Here is a 16,357-nt window from a genome sequence, read left to right as displayed (position 1 = left end):
ATTCCAGTCAGCTAAAAAAACAAAAATTTCCTGAATAAACAATAGCTGGTCACAAAATTAGGTGAAATTGTTTATTTTTGGGAGCTAATTTTGGGGTGAATATTTTACGCGCAGTGAAATGTACAAAATTGCTCACAGGTTTTTGGCCTTTTTTCACAATTTTGTTCACGTTGAAAGTAATGGAAACGCATGAAATGACCTGCCTATTATGACGAAGCAACAAACATTGAAAATTTCAATTGACTCAATTTACCCCAAGGGAATTGGGCAAAATTCCGAACAAAATTGGATTATTTTGTAAACAATTGAACAAAATGCAATTAAAAAACAAAGAATGCCAAAACAGACAACGGCGAAAATGTGTAAACTTGCAAAGAACAGACAGTATTTAGCGGGAGGGATGGGTCATTTTGTGTTTTTTTTTGGGTGGGGAGGGTGTTTTGGGGTTTTGAGTGATTATGAGCAAAATTAAAAAGACAAAACGTGTTTAATGACTACATGTAATAGCTCTTGAACGTTTAATACGTTACCTTACTTTTTCCGCGGGTAAAGTTTACTGATATTATTTTTATATTACTGATTTTATTTTACTGATATATTATTTTTAGTTGCAGAAATCACTAACAAAAAACCCATCCTATAAACCCGTTTAAATCTTTTTTTTTGAAAAGCTCAAATTTCCAACTCTTAAATGTTATTTTTTTGCTTCCCGAGTTATTTTTTCCCGAACTAATTTTTTAAAAAGGATTGCAAGAAAAGGAACCTATCCTAAACCTCTCATGACGGTAATGGTTAAAAAGACTTCTTATTAAACCCCGTAGCCAAATCCGATTTTAATATTAAATTTTATTACCAGTAATAACCGGGTTATTGTTAATTGGGCAATAGATTTTTAGGATGATTTTTGCAATAAATTGGAGACTCAAAGAGAAAGAGGGGACTAAAAATAGGTGAATAGATTTGCCCAAGGTGGGGGTATAAAGTGGGTTTAGAGACAAAAAAGGAGGGCTAATACAGGTCGGGCCTTTCAGAAAGGGTCCCCAGTCTACGTTGGAGGAGGGGGGGGGGGGGGGGGGGGGGTAAATTTACTCGGCCGTGAAATAAAATGGGTGATCATAACTTAGACTCAAAATCAAACCGACATTTCAAAAGGAGCTTTAATAACTAAAATTGCAATACTTTTAAAAGATTTCGCGAAGAATTTTGTTTTTCTGCCATTAAAAATGCGAAGCTTACTTCTTTAAACATCACTAGAGGATATTAATTTCAAAGGTTTCTTGTAGCCTTGAAAAATACTTTGTTTTGAATAAATAAGTATGAAAATTTCTGTCTACATTGACGCCAAAAGCAAAAACAATGCATTTTAAGATCGAAACTTTTTACTTCCGAATTATAATTCCGCAGAAAAAAAAACTTTTTTTTCTTGCACATTTGAGTAATATTTACTTAACATGCGTTTAAATTTAAAAATATTTGCTAGATTATGCAATGTTTTCTGCTATTTTGTATATTATGTCATATTTCGGCTATTTGGCATGTTATGCAATATTTCAGCTATTTGGTATGTTATGCAATATTTCGGCTATTTGGTATGTTATGCAATAACTAGGTGGTGATAAGATTGTGTGAATGAATTTGAGGCGTTTATTCACGTAGAAAAATTGAATGATGTAATTTAGAGATAGATACAGAATAAAAAAGAATTAAAGTATTAGACATATATACATATATATCTATACCGAAAGTATAACACACAAATAGCTGCTCTAAATTGCAAGTGCAGAAAAAATATAAAATTTGAAAAAAAATCGGACGCTAAAAAGCAGCGAAAAAGGAGCGAAATATTTGTTGACTGTTTTAACAATAAAAGACTTATATTGTAAATGGGTTAGCTAACCACAAAAACGGAATCTATAACCTTAAAAATATTAGTTCGAGCAGTAAGAATATGGTAGCTATAACCAACTCTTTGAAAGAATGGTTGTTTCAAATAAAATTTGCATATTGCTGATTTCAAAACAGGTTCAAATTGAGTGGGAAAATATTTTGAAGGAAGCGAAAAAGGAAGTTTGTGAAAAGCAAAAAAGAAAACAAAAATAACATCAACAAAATATTTTTTTTTTGATAACAAAACAGTTAACTGAGAGAAAACGGGCAAGGGGGAGGAGCGGAGGGACTGTAATTTTTCGACCTGGGGGAGGGGGGGGGGTGAGTGGTGTTGTGGACAAAGCTACAAAGCATAAACAGATTTGATTTTCATAAAGTGCGGGTAGAGGCTGGAAGGGGGGGGGGAGGATGGGTTTGAAAAAATGACGTCATTGTTTTTCAAGGCTCAAAGGTGTGGATAGAGGTCGAATTTCTCGTCAGATCGCTAATCTGTCAAAAGCCAGCCTCAAGATGAAAGTCACAATTTTACCCTTTGTAACTAAAGAAAGGGCTGAACAGATTTGTGAAGAAAAAAATGTTAAAATGGGTTTAGGGCAAAAAGGCACTTATGTCACAAACCTGTGGGCGATCCAGTACTGGACATCAAAATGTTATCATTGCTGCCGGCTCTCTTACTACTTCTCAAAGCTCCGATATTGTTGTTGTTTATACTGTTCACACTGTTGTTGTTATTGTTGTTGTTTACAAGTGGTGGGGGTGGGGGTATTGACATCAATCTAGCGGCACTTCCCATTGAGGATTGGGAATGACGACCCGTGCTTCCCAAGGCGGCAACTCCCCCGGGTTCATCTGTAAACAAACAAAAACAATTCACAATATATTGTATTCACAATAGCACAACACATAATATCATAAAATATTATAATACCTTCTTTCATACTTTTCAACAAATTGGTTGAATTAATTTTTGCGTTGGTTGGTAGACTCAGTATAAATACGGCATTCTGTAAACATAAATATGATAATAGTAAACTTTTCAAAGGGACGATAGAAAGAAAATATATATATATATATATATATATATATATAATATATATATATATATATATATATATATATATATATATATATATATATATAAATATATATATATATATATATATATATATATATATAAATAATATAATAATAATAATGAATTTCACTGAACTTAGTTTCATCAAGCTTAGTAAGTCCCTAACGGGACTTGAACTTGATTTCCTTCCAACACTATCCATCCATATGGGTACAATTTGTAATTAAAATTCTTCTTAGCTAATTCAAATAGATATTATTTGACTTCTCTTTTGAATTTGGGAGGACTAGAATTTGGTTATAGTTGGGAAAATCATGCGCCAATGACATTTAATTGTGGAAGTTTGTAATTCGGTAGAAAAAATTAGATCGGCAAAGCTGGCGATGGCATTCGTTTGAGTATAAAAATATTTTCTCGTTTGATCGTGTTTTCGGATGTTCATTCCTTATTTGCCAAACTTGCTCTGCCTCAAGTGGAAGTTTTCTTGTCATAATTTTGTTTAAAACTAAGAGATCCAAAAGGACAAATTGATATGCGATTGGAAGTAAATTTCGAAGACAATCATTGTACTCTTCAACAGTAAAATGACTGTTTGATTGTATCCATTTTAAAATTTTTCTCTGAAGCCTTTCCATTTGTCTGACCATAGTTTTACTGGTATACCAAACATTTGATCCATAAAACAAAATCGATATTATGTAAGTTTTGACTAAGTTGCATTTGACTGACAATTTTGTTTCACTAGGAATTGTTATTTTTAGATAAGCAAGCTTCTGATTTGCTTTTTGTAGAAGAAAACTTAAGTGATGACCCACGACAAATTTTTTTGAAAAATATATGCCCAAATCTTTGAAGTGTGTTTCCTGTGAGATGGTTCCATTGCTGGGAAGACGCAAAATTTGCTTGATTTGGTTTTTACGTAATGAAAATTGTACGTTTTTAAACTTATCGGAATTGAAGTTTAACCGATTCTCCTTGCTCCAAACAACGGAATGTTTAATATCTTTTTCCAGTTGTATTTTATTGTCTACAGTGCTGACAATTTTTGTGTCATCCGCGTATAAATAGCACTAAATGACAATTATTTCGGGTAGGTCATTTATATAAACGGAAAAAAGAAACACTGTAAAAATTGACCCTTGAGGCCCACCGCTGGTGATTGGTCGAAAGTCCGATTTTCCGCAAGATATTACAACTCTCTGCTGTCGATCAGTTAAATACGACGCGAAAAACCTCAAGAAAGCACTGTCAAATCCCATTCGACATAATTTTAAAAGTATGATATTAGAATTGATGGTATCAAAGGCCTTTGCTATGTCTAGATACACTGTCATTGGCATTTTGTTTGCTTCAAGTAACTCATACATGTATATATATATATATATATATATATATATATATATATATATTTATATATATATATATATATATATACATTTATATGTAATCTAATATCTAATTGATTGGACAAGTTTTGTTGCGATTTTTGAGGGTTCAAATATTGTGCTTTCATATATCTTTATTCTCGAATAAAAATTTCAAAAATTCGCACCACATTGAAACAAAATTTGGAGTTGTTTATATTTGCATCCCTTAAAAGCACGTTTCAGCAAATTTAATTGCTAGTTCAGTGCAATTTTCACCAAAAGAGCAAAATATTATGGATAATATTTTGACTGATTAGTGTCTAACTTGACTTTTTTCTATTTATTGCGCAAAATTGAATATTAACAAACAATTTTTGATGCATGGCCAAAAGGAACAAGTAAAACCCAGGTTGAGTTCCAGACCCAAATTTGCTTCTGATCAGACTTTCCAGACCGAAATTATCTCTGATCAGAATTTCCAGACCGAAATTCACCCTGATCAGACTTTCCAGACCCAAGTGACCTCTGATCAGACTTTCCAGACACAGAAGGTCTCTGACCAGACTTTTCAGACCGATGGTGTTCTGATCAGACCATCTTCAGACCATGGTCCAGGCTCAAATTCAGACCATTGCCCAGACCTTAATCAGACTATGATCAGACTCAAATGCGCTCGAAGCGGTTATGATCAGACCCAGTTGCGCTCGAGGCTGTTATAATCAGACCCAGTTGCGCTTGCAGCTATTTATGATCAGACTGAAGTGCGCTCCAAACCGGTTCTGATTAGACTCAAGTGCGCTCGAAATAGTCTGATCAGAGAAAGAATTTACTTAAGAAAAAATCTCCTAATTTTGCTATAATATATTCATTTCATAAAAGTTGATGTTCGCAGTATTTAATTCATCTAAGGAAAAATTAATTTTAAAAGTATTGCTAAAGAAAACAAAACCCAACTGTTGAGAACAAATTTTATTTAGTGTACCGTTTAGTTTATAATTCTGACTCAATGGATGAGTTAAGACAGCTTTCCATAAGAAACGTCGTGGTCTCCAGCTGATCAAAATTTCTTCTAAAGGGGACCGGCCTCAGCTATCTGCTGGACTCTTTTTTTCTGATCAGAGCTATCGGACTTTAGATGAGTCTCTGATCAGAAAGCTGCTTTTTGGCTGCCTCTTGGCAGAGCCAACATCTTTCAGTAAAAAAAACGAAAACAATGAAAAAAAATAATGCGCTCGAAATGGTCCCTGATCAGACCCAATTGCGTTTGAAGACATTTATGATCAGATCCAATTGCGCTCGAAGTCGCCTCTGATCAGACAAAAGTGCGCTCGAATCCGCCTATGATCAGACTTTTCAGACCAAAATGACCTCTGATCAGACCATCTCCAAACCATGATCAGACCGTAATGCGCTCGAACTTCCGAAAAGACCCTGTAATTTCGGTCTGGGAACACACGGGTGTGCGCTCGACTGAGTCTGATCAGAAGTCAATTTGGGTCTGGACCTCAACCTGGGAAGGACCATTTTTATGGCATAGATTCGATTCAGTTATAAATTTTTTCTCTTTTGTAAAAATTAGATTCAACTTTCTGTCCCATTCAATAAACTTCATGCTTTGACTGTTGCTTCGAATTTCTTCTTGCATTGAATTTCTAGATAATTAATGAAAACAATCGAAAAATTGAACTCAAAGGGCATCCAACAAATCGAAAGCTGAATAAATTTTTTATTTTTTTATTTGAATGGGAAAGAATTATGTAACATAATTGCCGTTTCTTTACCGATCAAATATTTCATTTCGCTATACGGAATGAAAAAATTCTAATAAGCGGTGATCAAACGAAAGAAAAAGCACCATCTTTGTTTACGTTGTCTTGTTCGTGTCTAGAACCGTATTGGCATTATATCATGCAGTATATATCGAACTAATTACAGCAAGACAGTATTCCAGTTTTCTCGACAAGTTTATAAATTTATAAAATTTTCTGAGCTTTTGTTTTAGTACCCCCCTTTTGTTTTAGTAGTGCTATAAAATACGCAATGGCTTGTAGACTGTAATGGAGGGGGGGGGGGGGGGGTAACGAACTAGGTTTATGTTCGAGTTTTAAGTTCAAAATTGCTTCCACGGACGAAATTTAATTATGACTGGATTGGTTTTAAACGGATTTTCATATGTTGATTTTGTTTCTCATAAAGTTTTTATTGTCTACTGTCCCGACGTTCCTATTAAATTTCTAGAAGTGGAAATTTTAAAGAAAACAGACTTTTTACCATAATTTCCTAAACTTCGAGACCGCTTTACCATCTCAAGCAACTTCTTTAGCAATTTTTCAATAGAAATTCGCAATAGTTTGAGAGAATAAGGTATAAATTATTGAGTGAAATCGATTTTAAGTCGCGCCTTTACGTTTTCAAGTTTAAAATTGTTAAATCAATATTGCAAACGAAATGAAACAAAATTCATCTTGTCTCAAATACTTTTTGTGAAAATTGGCCTTGAAAATGAGCTCGATAAACAAACTAATTTTTTGTTCTTCGATCTATTCTCAAATTATCGCCGATATAGTGTACAGGTAATCATTCCTTTTAACGTAAACTTTTGGTTTAGTTAGGCTTTTTTAGGTAAATGTCGAGATGTTTGGTTTAAATGTCAACAAAAAATTTGTTGCCTTTACCGAAACAAGATTTTGACAAAAGAGAATAATACGAAACAGAAACTTGGCAAAAGAACTGTTGCCGAAATTTGATCATGAACCTGTTTTTATATAATTGTTTTTTTGTTTACAGTCGTGGCTTGTTTAATCGACAACAAGACGTAGGTTTACAATGTCAGATATCTGTTTAAATACTTTCAAATAATTTTTGTCTTTTAAGCTTGTAAACAAAAAAAACAAAAAAAAGCAAAGATTTCAAAAATTGTCCTGAAGGGGGGGGGGTCTTCTTGATAAAAATGGGTTGGCGAAAACAAAATTTAATCTTGAAATTTTTGTTCGTTTCCAGACATGCCAACTTTGACGATATACGGTCTGGAAATAATCTTCAAGATTTTACAATCGACGTTTTGCGAAGGCCGACATTGTTATCATGCGCTTTCAGTTGCCTAGTGAACCCAAAATGCAGATCGCTAAACTTTTGTGGAAAAAATTGTTTACTCTCTTCTAAGGATGCGATTTCTCATCCGAGTAAACTGATTCTTGTTTACAATTGCGTTTACATTGGAATGAAAAGCGAAACGTACCCTAACTGTTCGAGTTTTGTGATGGAATTTTCTTCAACATTACTGGAAAACTGCAACTTAGGAAAGTGAAATCAGCAAAGATCTAATAATGACAAGACGGTGTTTTCTAATTTTTGGAAATCTTTGTTTTTTGAAAAACATACTTGACGAAGTGTAACACAAACACGCTGGAGGACACAAATTTTGTGAAGAAAAAATTCCGATTATTTCATAATTGCAAAAATTTTTTATTGTTGCTCGTTTCGGACCAACAGTCACTTCCATGTTCGTAGCTAGTGGATAGTTCTCCAGTTTTATACAAAAAACAGTTATTTTATATTTATGTTCAATTAATTTGATGATCTTCTTTTCAACTATAAAAGCTGCTTTTTTTCAATTCAAATTGTCATCATTAAAAATAAATGCAGGAAGCAAGTATGGCCAAACTTGGAGCGAATGGAGAAACTCTGAAGTTATTGACAAATCAATTGCCGGCCAATGGAGAACTAGGGAAAGTCGCTTCTGCGTTGGGAAAAATGGAACAAAACTAGACAACAAAATATGTGGCAATGGGGTGACAGTACAAGAGCTGTTGACAGTTGCGCAAAAAGTGAATTTGGGATACTTTGAAGCGAGAGATTTTTGCGCTAATAAAGGATAGAACTGTTTTATTTTTAAAGAATTAAACTTTGAGGTGGCGGTCAAGCAAGCCGATAGGCAAGCAAGCCAAATTTTGAAAATAAGGTCAAGTAAGCCGAAAATTTTTCGGATATCCGTATTTTAAGTTGCCCCTGGCGGGCTGGTGGGAGCGCTTCGCGCGCGTCGCGGCTTCGCCGCGATAACCGGCCCGCTATTTCCGGATTACATCCCACAGCGAATGAGAGGCATGGCCATGGCCAGCGGTCTGCTGAGGCCCGTACCAATTAGATGTCTAAAAATTGACGCATTTTTTTTCTTTGGTGCATTGGAATACATTATGCACTATAATACTACGCGCAGTATTGATTGTAACGGCTGACAATGTATTATTTCTGATAGATTACATAACTATTACATAACTTTCGGCTTATTTTTCTGTCGGCTTGCTTGCCTATCGGCTTACTTTGCATTCGCCAAATTTTGAATTAAGTTTAGATTTTAATTTTGGTCGCAATAATATGTTCGGTTGTCATATTTTCATATCAAGTGCCACGGGCCGATAAAATAGGTCCATGGCCCGCGAGGCATGGCCGAACGCGCTAAATGCGCTGCTCGTTGAAAGTTAAAGAGGTGCTTAATTCTGTGGGTCTAACTTCCTGGGTGGTTTATGTCCTATTCAAAATTTAGTGGGGGTTTTGTTCCGCAGTTTTTTTTCCGAAAATGATTTTTTGTAATTTTAATAAACAGGTTGCTTACTAATGAGGTAAATTAATGGGCTCTGTAGTTCGCGGTGTGACTACACTTATAGCGCATAAATTACCCAGGCCTAGACCTCGACTCATGAAAAGACAATGCTTGACAAAAATGTGCTATGAAAAGACAATACTGGACTCATTTGAGCTATGAAAAGACTTTAGCTGGACTTTAAGGCATTCTGGACTTTAGCTCGACTCAGATTTTTTGCAAAAGACTTTAGCTGGACCCTAAATTTTACAAAAGACTTTGGCTTGACCCAAAGTTTGTGCTGGACTTAAGCTCGACACAATGTTTGCAAACAAAGTCGCGTTAAAGTCTTTTCATGGGTCCATCATTAGTCTTTTCATGGGTCCATCATTAGTCTTTTCATAAGTCTGTTTTTCTGCCATTAACGTTTTGCGTGCAATATTGCATATAACGTAGTCAGCATATGTGATCATGCACCTTTTACGATTCAAAAGAACCATAAATACCTCAAAAACCTGCATTATTTTTAAAAAAAATAGCTAATAATTTTGGTAAGGAAAACAAACTGAATAGCGCCGAAATTTTTTCATGGCTAATGGGACTAGGACCAATATTCTTAAGCTAGCTGGTTTTATTGAATCAAGTAATGTGGTAATATACTCGATCTGAAAAAACTCTTTAACTTAAGAATTGACAAAATTCTTAAGGCTTTTGGCAGATTTCCAACTGATTCTTAAGTTGGATTGCTCTGGTGCAAAACTATTTAGTCTTGCTCCGGTTCTGCTTCTGTATGTACAGAAGCAGGAAACAAATAAAAAATTTGAATATTGAAAAAAAAACAGACTTATGAAAAGACTAATGGTGGACCCATGAAAAGACCTTAACTCGACTTTGCTGGTTATTAAAAGACTAATGCTGGACCCATGAAAAGACCTTAACTCGACTTTGCTGGTTATTAAAAGACTAATGCTGGACCCATGAAAAGACCTTAGCTGGACTTTCTTCGTTATGAAAAGACTTTAGCTCGACCCATGAAAAGATATTAGCTCGACTTTTACTAGGAACCTCGACCGTGTAATTATAGTCAATATTGCCCTTCCCCTACTAGACTTTTAAAGTCTTTTCATAAGTCGAGGTCTAGGCCTGGGTAGGTATGACATTAACTGAATTGACGGCCCAGTACTGTCTGTAAAACAATCGGGCAAAATGAACTGAACACTTCATTTTCATCGAGTAGATTTTGAGCCAATCAAATACGAAAGATCAGAGAGCTCTAACATTAATTCGGCTCCAATAAATTTTTTTGTTGAGAGCTACTCTAAGTATGGAAACAGACTTTGTCAGTAAGAATTCAAGAGCAGATATTTTTAAAATTCTAGCTGTATCTTTTTCATTGCTAGGAACACTTTGACTTATCAGGCATCTTAGAGTCGAAATATTTACTCAAATTTGGACAAGTTTTTTTGAGATTTGCAAACATTTTACTGAAGTTTAAAAACAATTTTACTAGTTAGAAATGTACAGGAAAAATTTTAGTTTGGAACATTTTACGTTGTGCATGGCATTTAAAAATAAAAAAATAGAAAAATGCTTGAATTTTGATCCGTCGGAAGTCAAAACAGTTCCTAAAAGGAGGAATTTTATGGGGAGATGTCGACGGAACAACCGAACAATTCAAATTTCTCTACAGCAAATTAGGAAACGGCAGATTTTGGATCGGAGTTTCAGACGAAAAAGTTGAAGGTCAATGGGTCAACGAGAGAGGTCGAGAGGTCACGGATTTATTGATCAATCTTTGGGCTAACAAAAACCCGGACAATGGTGGCGATGTCATGGATTCACAAAATTATTTGTCCGCCTACGAATATCACGTTTTCATTGCGAATAATGGGAGAAATTTGGACGATAAAGGTTCGAATTCCAAACAGTACTTCGCCTGTCAGAAAATACTGGTCTAATAATTTCATCTCACTTCTGCTCAGCTTTTAAATGACTATAATCATAATACATGAAAAATATAACAAAAATTCTCCAGAAGTTAAAAATTTTAATAGAATTTTGTAATTTGTGATTTGTCTTCAATTCAATTTTGTGTACATTTTAATATCAAAACAGTTTGGGTAAGTTGGGTTATGGTTAATATCGACAAACAAAAAAAAAATAAAAAAGTCGCCCATGAAGTTTCAAGTGGACACGATAGGCGAAAACTTAAATTTGAATACTTGGTCCGGAGAATTGAATAATTAGGAAAAGACTGGCAGACTGGTGGGGGCATTTGATATGAGTTTCGAATTACATCGCTGATCGCTGCGGTATTATTGAGTTTGCACACACTCGAAGCAGAAAAACGTGATATTGAAATTTCGGAATAAGTAACCCCTAATGACAAATAAATAATTAGGAAAAAAAAGAACCAGAAAGTTTCTCAAAATATGTACAAGACAATGCATTGACTAAGAATTCGTAAAAATTCGTAAAAACTTACAGTCTTTTCCGGTTTCATTAAAAGATTGAGTCAACGTTAATTGAAAAAAATTAAGAAATTGATGTACGAATCAGAGACAATTTTGTGAAAACTTTGGACGCCTAACTCTGTCGATTATTTTTTAATCAAACAGTTTATAAAAGCAGAAAATCTCATTGACGCGTAAAATAGCATTTTATAGGCCGAAACTTTTAATGCTCTGTCTCACAGCAGAGTATCATTTTTCAGTTGCTATGAAGTTTTTAATAATTAAATTAACTTCTTTCGAAATCAATCTAAGACAAGCAGAGTTTCAATATATTCTTGTAATCAAACTCGAAGGGTTTTCAGAGAGCGATCTAATATATGGAGGAATCAATGGGAAAAATTAAGCGATCCTCAATTTAAATTTTCTCCCAGACTTTTACGAGATCGGATAAACCACCGGAACAGTAAAGCTGTTTCTATAACTCAAAACAGCTCACCGCACAATCTTTGGATTTTCTTTGGTTTTTTTTTTAATGCCCACTGTAATTTGAAGCTTAGTTTGACCCGCCCATTTTCTCTATTTTAGATCGGTTTATCGCGGGTGTGGACAAAATGGCAACGGTGCACCAAACCGGTTCAATGCGGCAAGACTTTGGGCCTGTTCGCGCGAAACTGTTAATTACGTATTTTTCTGACCAATCTAGCAAATGTGCCTTAATTTCAGCTAGTTTTCGCGTTCTCTTACATTGAATTTGGCTTGCTTACCAGGCCGAAAAGACCTGGACCAATTTGATCTTTTCTGCTAGCATTTTGTTTGGCAGAGACAAAAACAGAACTTGTTCACATTTGAAAGTTTTGATTCAGATTCAGGAGTTTAGAGGCACGAAAATTTTAACGCGGTATGTTATTATAATAATCTTTAGCAAGACAACATGCACATACCTTCTAAACCTGAACGTTAACTTCAAAAGCTCCAAATAGCTCTTACAATGTCACAGTGTCTGTCAGGGGTTATAAGCAGACGTAGCTAGTGTGAAAATGGACCAGTACTGGATTTGAACCAGCATCTCTTACTTGCAATCCTAGTGTGCTACCCATTTACATCAACTGGTCCTAAGCTCGGACTTGGGCATCTCTTATAACCCGTTCTCACGCTCTTTCTTCTTCCTCAAGGCTTTATTTCTCTAACCAAGTATACGTTGAACAAGTAGAGCTTCCTGTCAAGCTATGTCAAGCATTTTATATGCAAAATTTTCATCATATATTTACTCTCAACCTTCTAACAGTGTCTGAATGTTTTCACATAGGCTGTCAATTTTGTAAGTCTAAAACATCTGACTCCTGTTAAAAAATGAACAAATAATTCATAATAATCCCGCCATCGCTTTCACGCGTTTTCGCTGACATCTGAATAATTCGTGGAATTAAGATCAGCTGGAAATGCATGAAAATGGAGGATATATTGATTACGAAGGGCAGCTGCCTAACAAAAGGAAGTAAAATTATTACAAAACCAAAAAAGAGAAAATTCCAGTCAAATTCGGAAATATCTGAAAAGTTTTAGTTTTCATTGTACCAGACATACTTCCAGCTATATGAAAACCAGCTGATAAAAACAAGTTCTAAACAACTCTAAATTAGCACTTATGAAGTTATGAAGTTTGTTACTCTTTGTTTGAATTCAACAATTATTTACCAGTTTTGTTTTCAGTTATTGTGGTGTAGTCAATTTTCGCCGGAGGAGCTTTTAAACAGGTATCGCTTATAGAAATTCTCTTTTTTTTGTAAATTTTCTCAAGATGTGGGCTCAAAAACAAAATATTTAAACTAAATTATAAAAAGTAAAAATGAAATGTAGTCTTTGGGCAAAAAAAATGCAGCATCACCTATACATTTATCTCTTTAGCGTCTTTCGCAAAACTCTCAATAGAACTACAAAATATCTTCGTACAAACCATCCAACTAACAAAATAAAATATTATCCAGATTTAAAAAAAACGTATTTGAGACTGAATTTGAATCGCAAAATGAAATCTCGAGGACTCGATGATCTATGAAGAAATCTATTCAGAAAGCATGGAACAGAACGATTTACAGAATTTAGTGACATACAAAGAAAACTTCGCGTATTCAAAAACAAATATCAAAGTGTCTATACGAAAACAAGGCGGCTCGATAATGTGCGTTTACACATAATGTTCTGACCCCGCTCAACCACATTTTAGACTGAAATGTTTACCAAAATGGTAAGAGATAAAAAACCTTCTGAAATTCATATTTTGTTCGAGAATCAATTTAAAACACCACTTTAACCTCAAATCACAAAACAAAATAATAAATTATGCCTCATTAGCGGTCCAATGATCCGCGCCGTGGAAGAGACAAGACAAACAAAAAAAAATTCAATTAATATTAACGAGCATTAATTGCGACCCAAAAGCTCAATGTCCTTCTATTTTTGATAAAAAATTAAAACTTAATAACAAAGTCAAAAAAAGCGTCAAATGGAAACTAAACAAAACAAAATTACCTGAATTTCCACAGAAAAGATACAAGACCTCTTTTTATTGAGAATAATTTAAAAGTAGACAAATAAGAAAAAAGGACAAAGTAAACAACAAAAAAGAAAAAGTAAATAGAAGACATTCAATTGAAAGAGGCGAAAACAAATAGCTATCAACTGAAATCATTTAACAGCTTCATTTATACTTCCGTAAAATTCCAACAATATATGCCATTGTGCACAGGGTTATGTCACTGGAAAATAAACAAAAAAATCAATTAAATTTTGCTAGAAAAAGGTGTCGAAGCCTTTAAAAACATTGTATATCAATTGTCCCTTTTTAAAAGCCATTAATGTGGTTTATGACTGGCCATTAATGTGATAATCGGGCGATAAATCGAAAAAGATCCTCAAAAATTAGAAAACGTCTTTAAAATTTAGGAGAAATTGTAATGTCAAACATGAAAAACCAATTTTCAAAGATAAAACATCAATGAACAAATCATTTGGAAGAAAAAGCGAGTTGGCTGGGACTGCAAAAGGAGAGAAATGAGATATACTCTGGCAAAACGCAAGAACACCAATACTATTTTCAAATTGTTTAAAAAAGAATATTTTGAGTTGAAGGCAAAAAAAATCATACACATTTCGTGGAAATTATAATGTGTGTTTTTTGCCATTCATTTGTCAATAAATTAGGTTTTTTAATAGTTGAGTTTTTTATTTCAAATGATTCTGGTATGTAATAAACATAAAAATATACAGCGCCTCATCACAATCCGAAAACTTTTTAAATGTTAATTTTCATTATTAGTCCAAAATTACTCGAGTTATAGTGCTCGCTCATGAAAACAAATAATTGTTCCGAATGTAAACGAAAAGGCTAATCTGACAATATAGTCAATGTATCAAAACCAAGAGTTTTGGATAATTATAGAGTTTTGTAAGCAAAAAATTATTAGTTATCAACTGAATATCAATAGTTTATTTATTAGCTCCACATTTAGTCAATAGGACCTCTGTCCAATTAAACTCAGTATTAAGAATAAAAAAACGAAAGCAAATGCCGGCCAAACTCTTGATTTCATTGAAAATTAAAAAAAACCACGGGTCTTACTCAGAAACACATAATGTTTCCATGAGCCTATTTAAAACATAATTGAACCCCTCATTGATTGACCCTCCAAATAGCAACAGACTTGTCTAAAATTGGAATAAAAAGGCAAAACTCTTATTCTAATAAGTTTAAAGCCAAAATAAAATCGCCATCCGTTTATCATTGCAAAGCACAACAATAGGAAAAAAACTGGCGTTGCTATGGCTTTGTTGATGTTGAAAAGGGTCACATTCCAAATATATGCCTAATAAATTCTTTTGGCTTAAAAATCTAAATATATAAATATTAGTTTTATTAATATATAAGTAAAAATGATGTCTCTTTGAAAAATTTTGAATTAAATTGGCAAAAAGCCGCCAAATTGAAAGTTCCAGAAAACTGATTCACAAACCGTGATTGAACCAAGACCGTGAGTGAACCAAGACCGTGAGTGAACCAAGTTTTTTCTGCACTACTGGTCAGTTTGAACAACGGGGCTAAATAACATATTTGGTGCCATTTTTCTTGAAAAACGAAAAAACGCTGTTTTTTTTGTAAAATTTGGCCTAAAGAATCGGTTGAAAAAACTTCAAAAATTTTCATCTATATTTAAACGTGAAAACTATGAGACTGTTGTTAACATTTCTATTAAATTCCTAGCGAAATTCATCAAAATCAAGTTTCATCATAAAATACGAAAAATTTGAACAAAACGACGGAAGATGGCCCAACGTTCACAAAAATTTCAAAATTTGAAACAATGATTATACAAAAAAACCTCCTCGATATCACTTCAGTGTTAAAAAAATAATGTTCATAATTGTTTAGAAAGTAACAAAAATTTTTAAAAAAGTCCAAAAAAGTTGGAGCGAAATCAGTGCAAGAAAATTTTGCAGTAACATCTCAGAGGAAAGAGAAATCAGGACAATTTTTTGAATTTGAAATTCTGCAGCTGATGAGATTATAATGATACCACTCAAAAAACTGTGCGACAAGTCTATCCATCGGCAAAAATTTATTAAACAAAAACGGTAGTTCGCTATAATTAAATGTCAAAAAAGGAAATGTTTTTGCCTGAAACGCAGTAGCTTGGCCTGATTTGACAAGCAAGTACACGAAAGTTTTACGACAATTATTCTATTTGTTAATTTCCTAAAAGTCATGGATTCCTTGTTTTGGCAACGTCAGAGCAAGAATGTATGTATTTTCCTCACACATGAAGCATAAAATAAGTACTTCTGTTTACCCAGAAGAAAATAAAAAAAACATTTGGAATAATTCTAGACTTTGAAAAACTTTAATATAATCAATCAGTAGTTAATCGGATGGTGTACAGTTTTCATTGTCGAGACGCAAAACGTATTGAAAATCTTCAACTGAAAATTATGTGAACCTGCT

The 16,357-nt window shown here is 33.8% G+C and overlaps 1 protein-coding gene across 3 annotated transcripts in view; it reads right to left on the bottom strand.

The window, feature by feature from the left end:
• The window catches only part of LOC142350290 (uncharacterized), a 189,067-nt gene that overhangs the window by 73,348 nt on the left and 99,362 nt on the right, over positions 1-16,357 (bottom strand). For all 3 annotated transcript variants that reach the window (XM_075402085.1, XM_075402087.1, XM_075402088.1), the window contains one exon: positions 2,506-2,736. In XM_075402085.1, coding sequence (XP_075258200.1) covers positions 2,506-2,736 — 231 coding nt within the window. The remainder of the gene's footprint in view (positions 1-2,505; positions 2,737-16,357) is intronic.

The sequence above is a fragment of the Convolutriloba macropyga genome, chromosome 12 (assembly GCF_964194025.1).
Source record: "Convolutriloba macropyga chromosome 12, txConMacr16.3, whole genome shotgun sequence".
NCBI lineage: Eukaryota > Metazoa > Xenacoelomorpha > Acoela > Convolutidae > Convolutriloba > Convolutriloba macropyga.
Note: the sequence above shows the minus strand (reverse complement) of the source record. Positions and strands in the feature narration are given on the sequence as shown.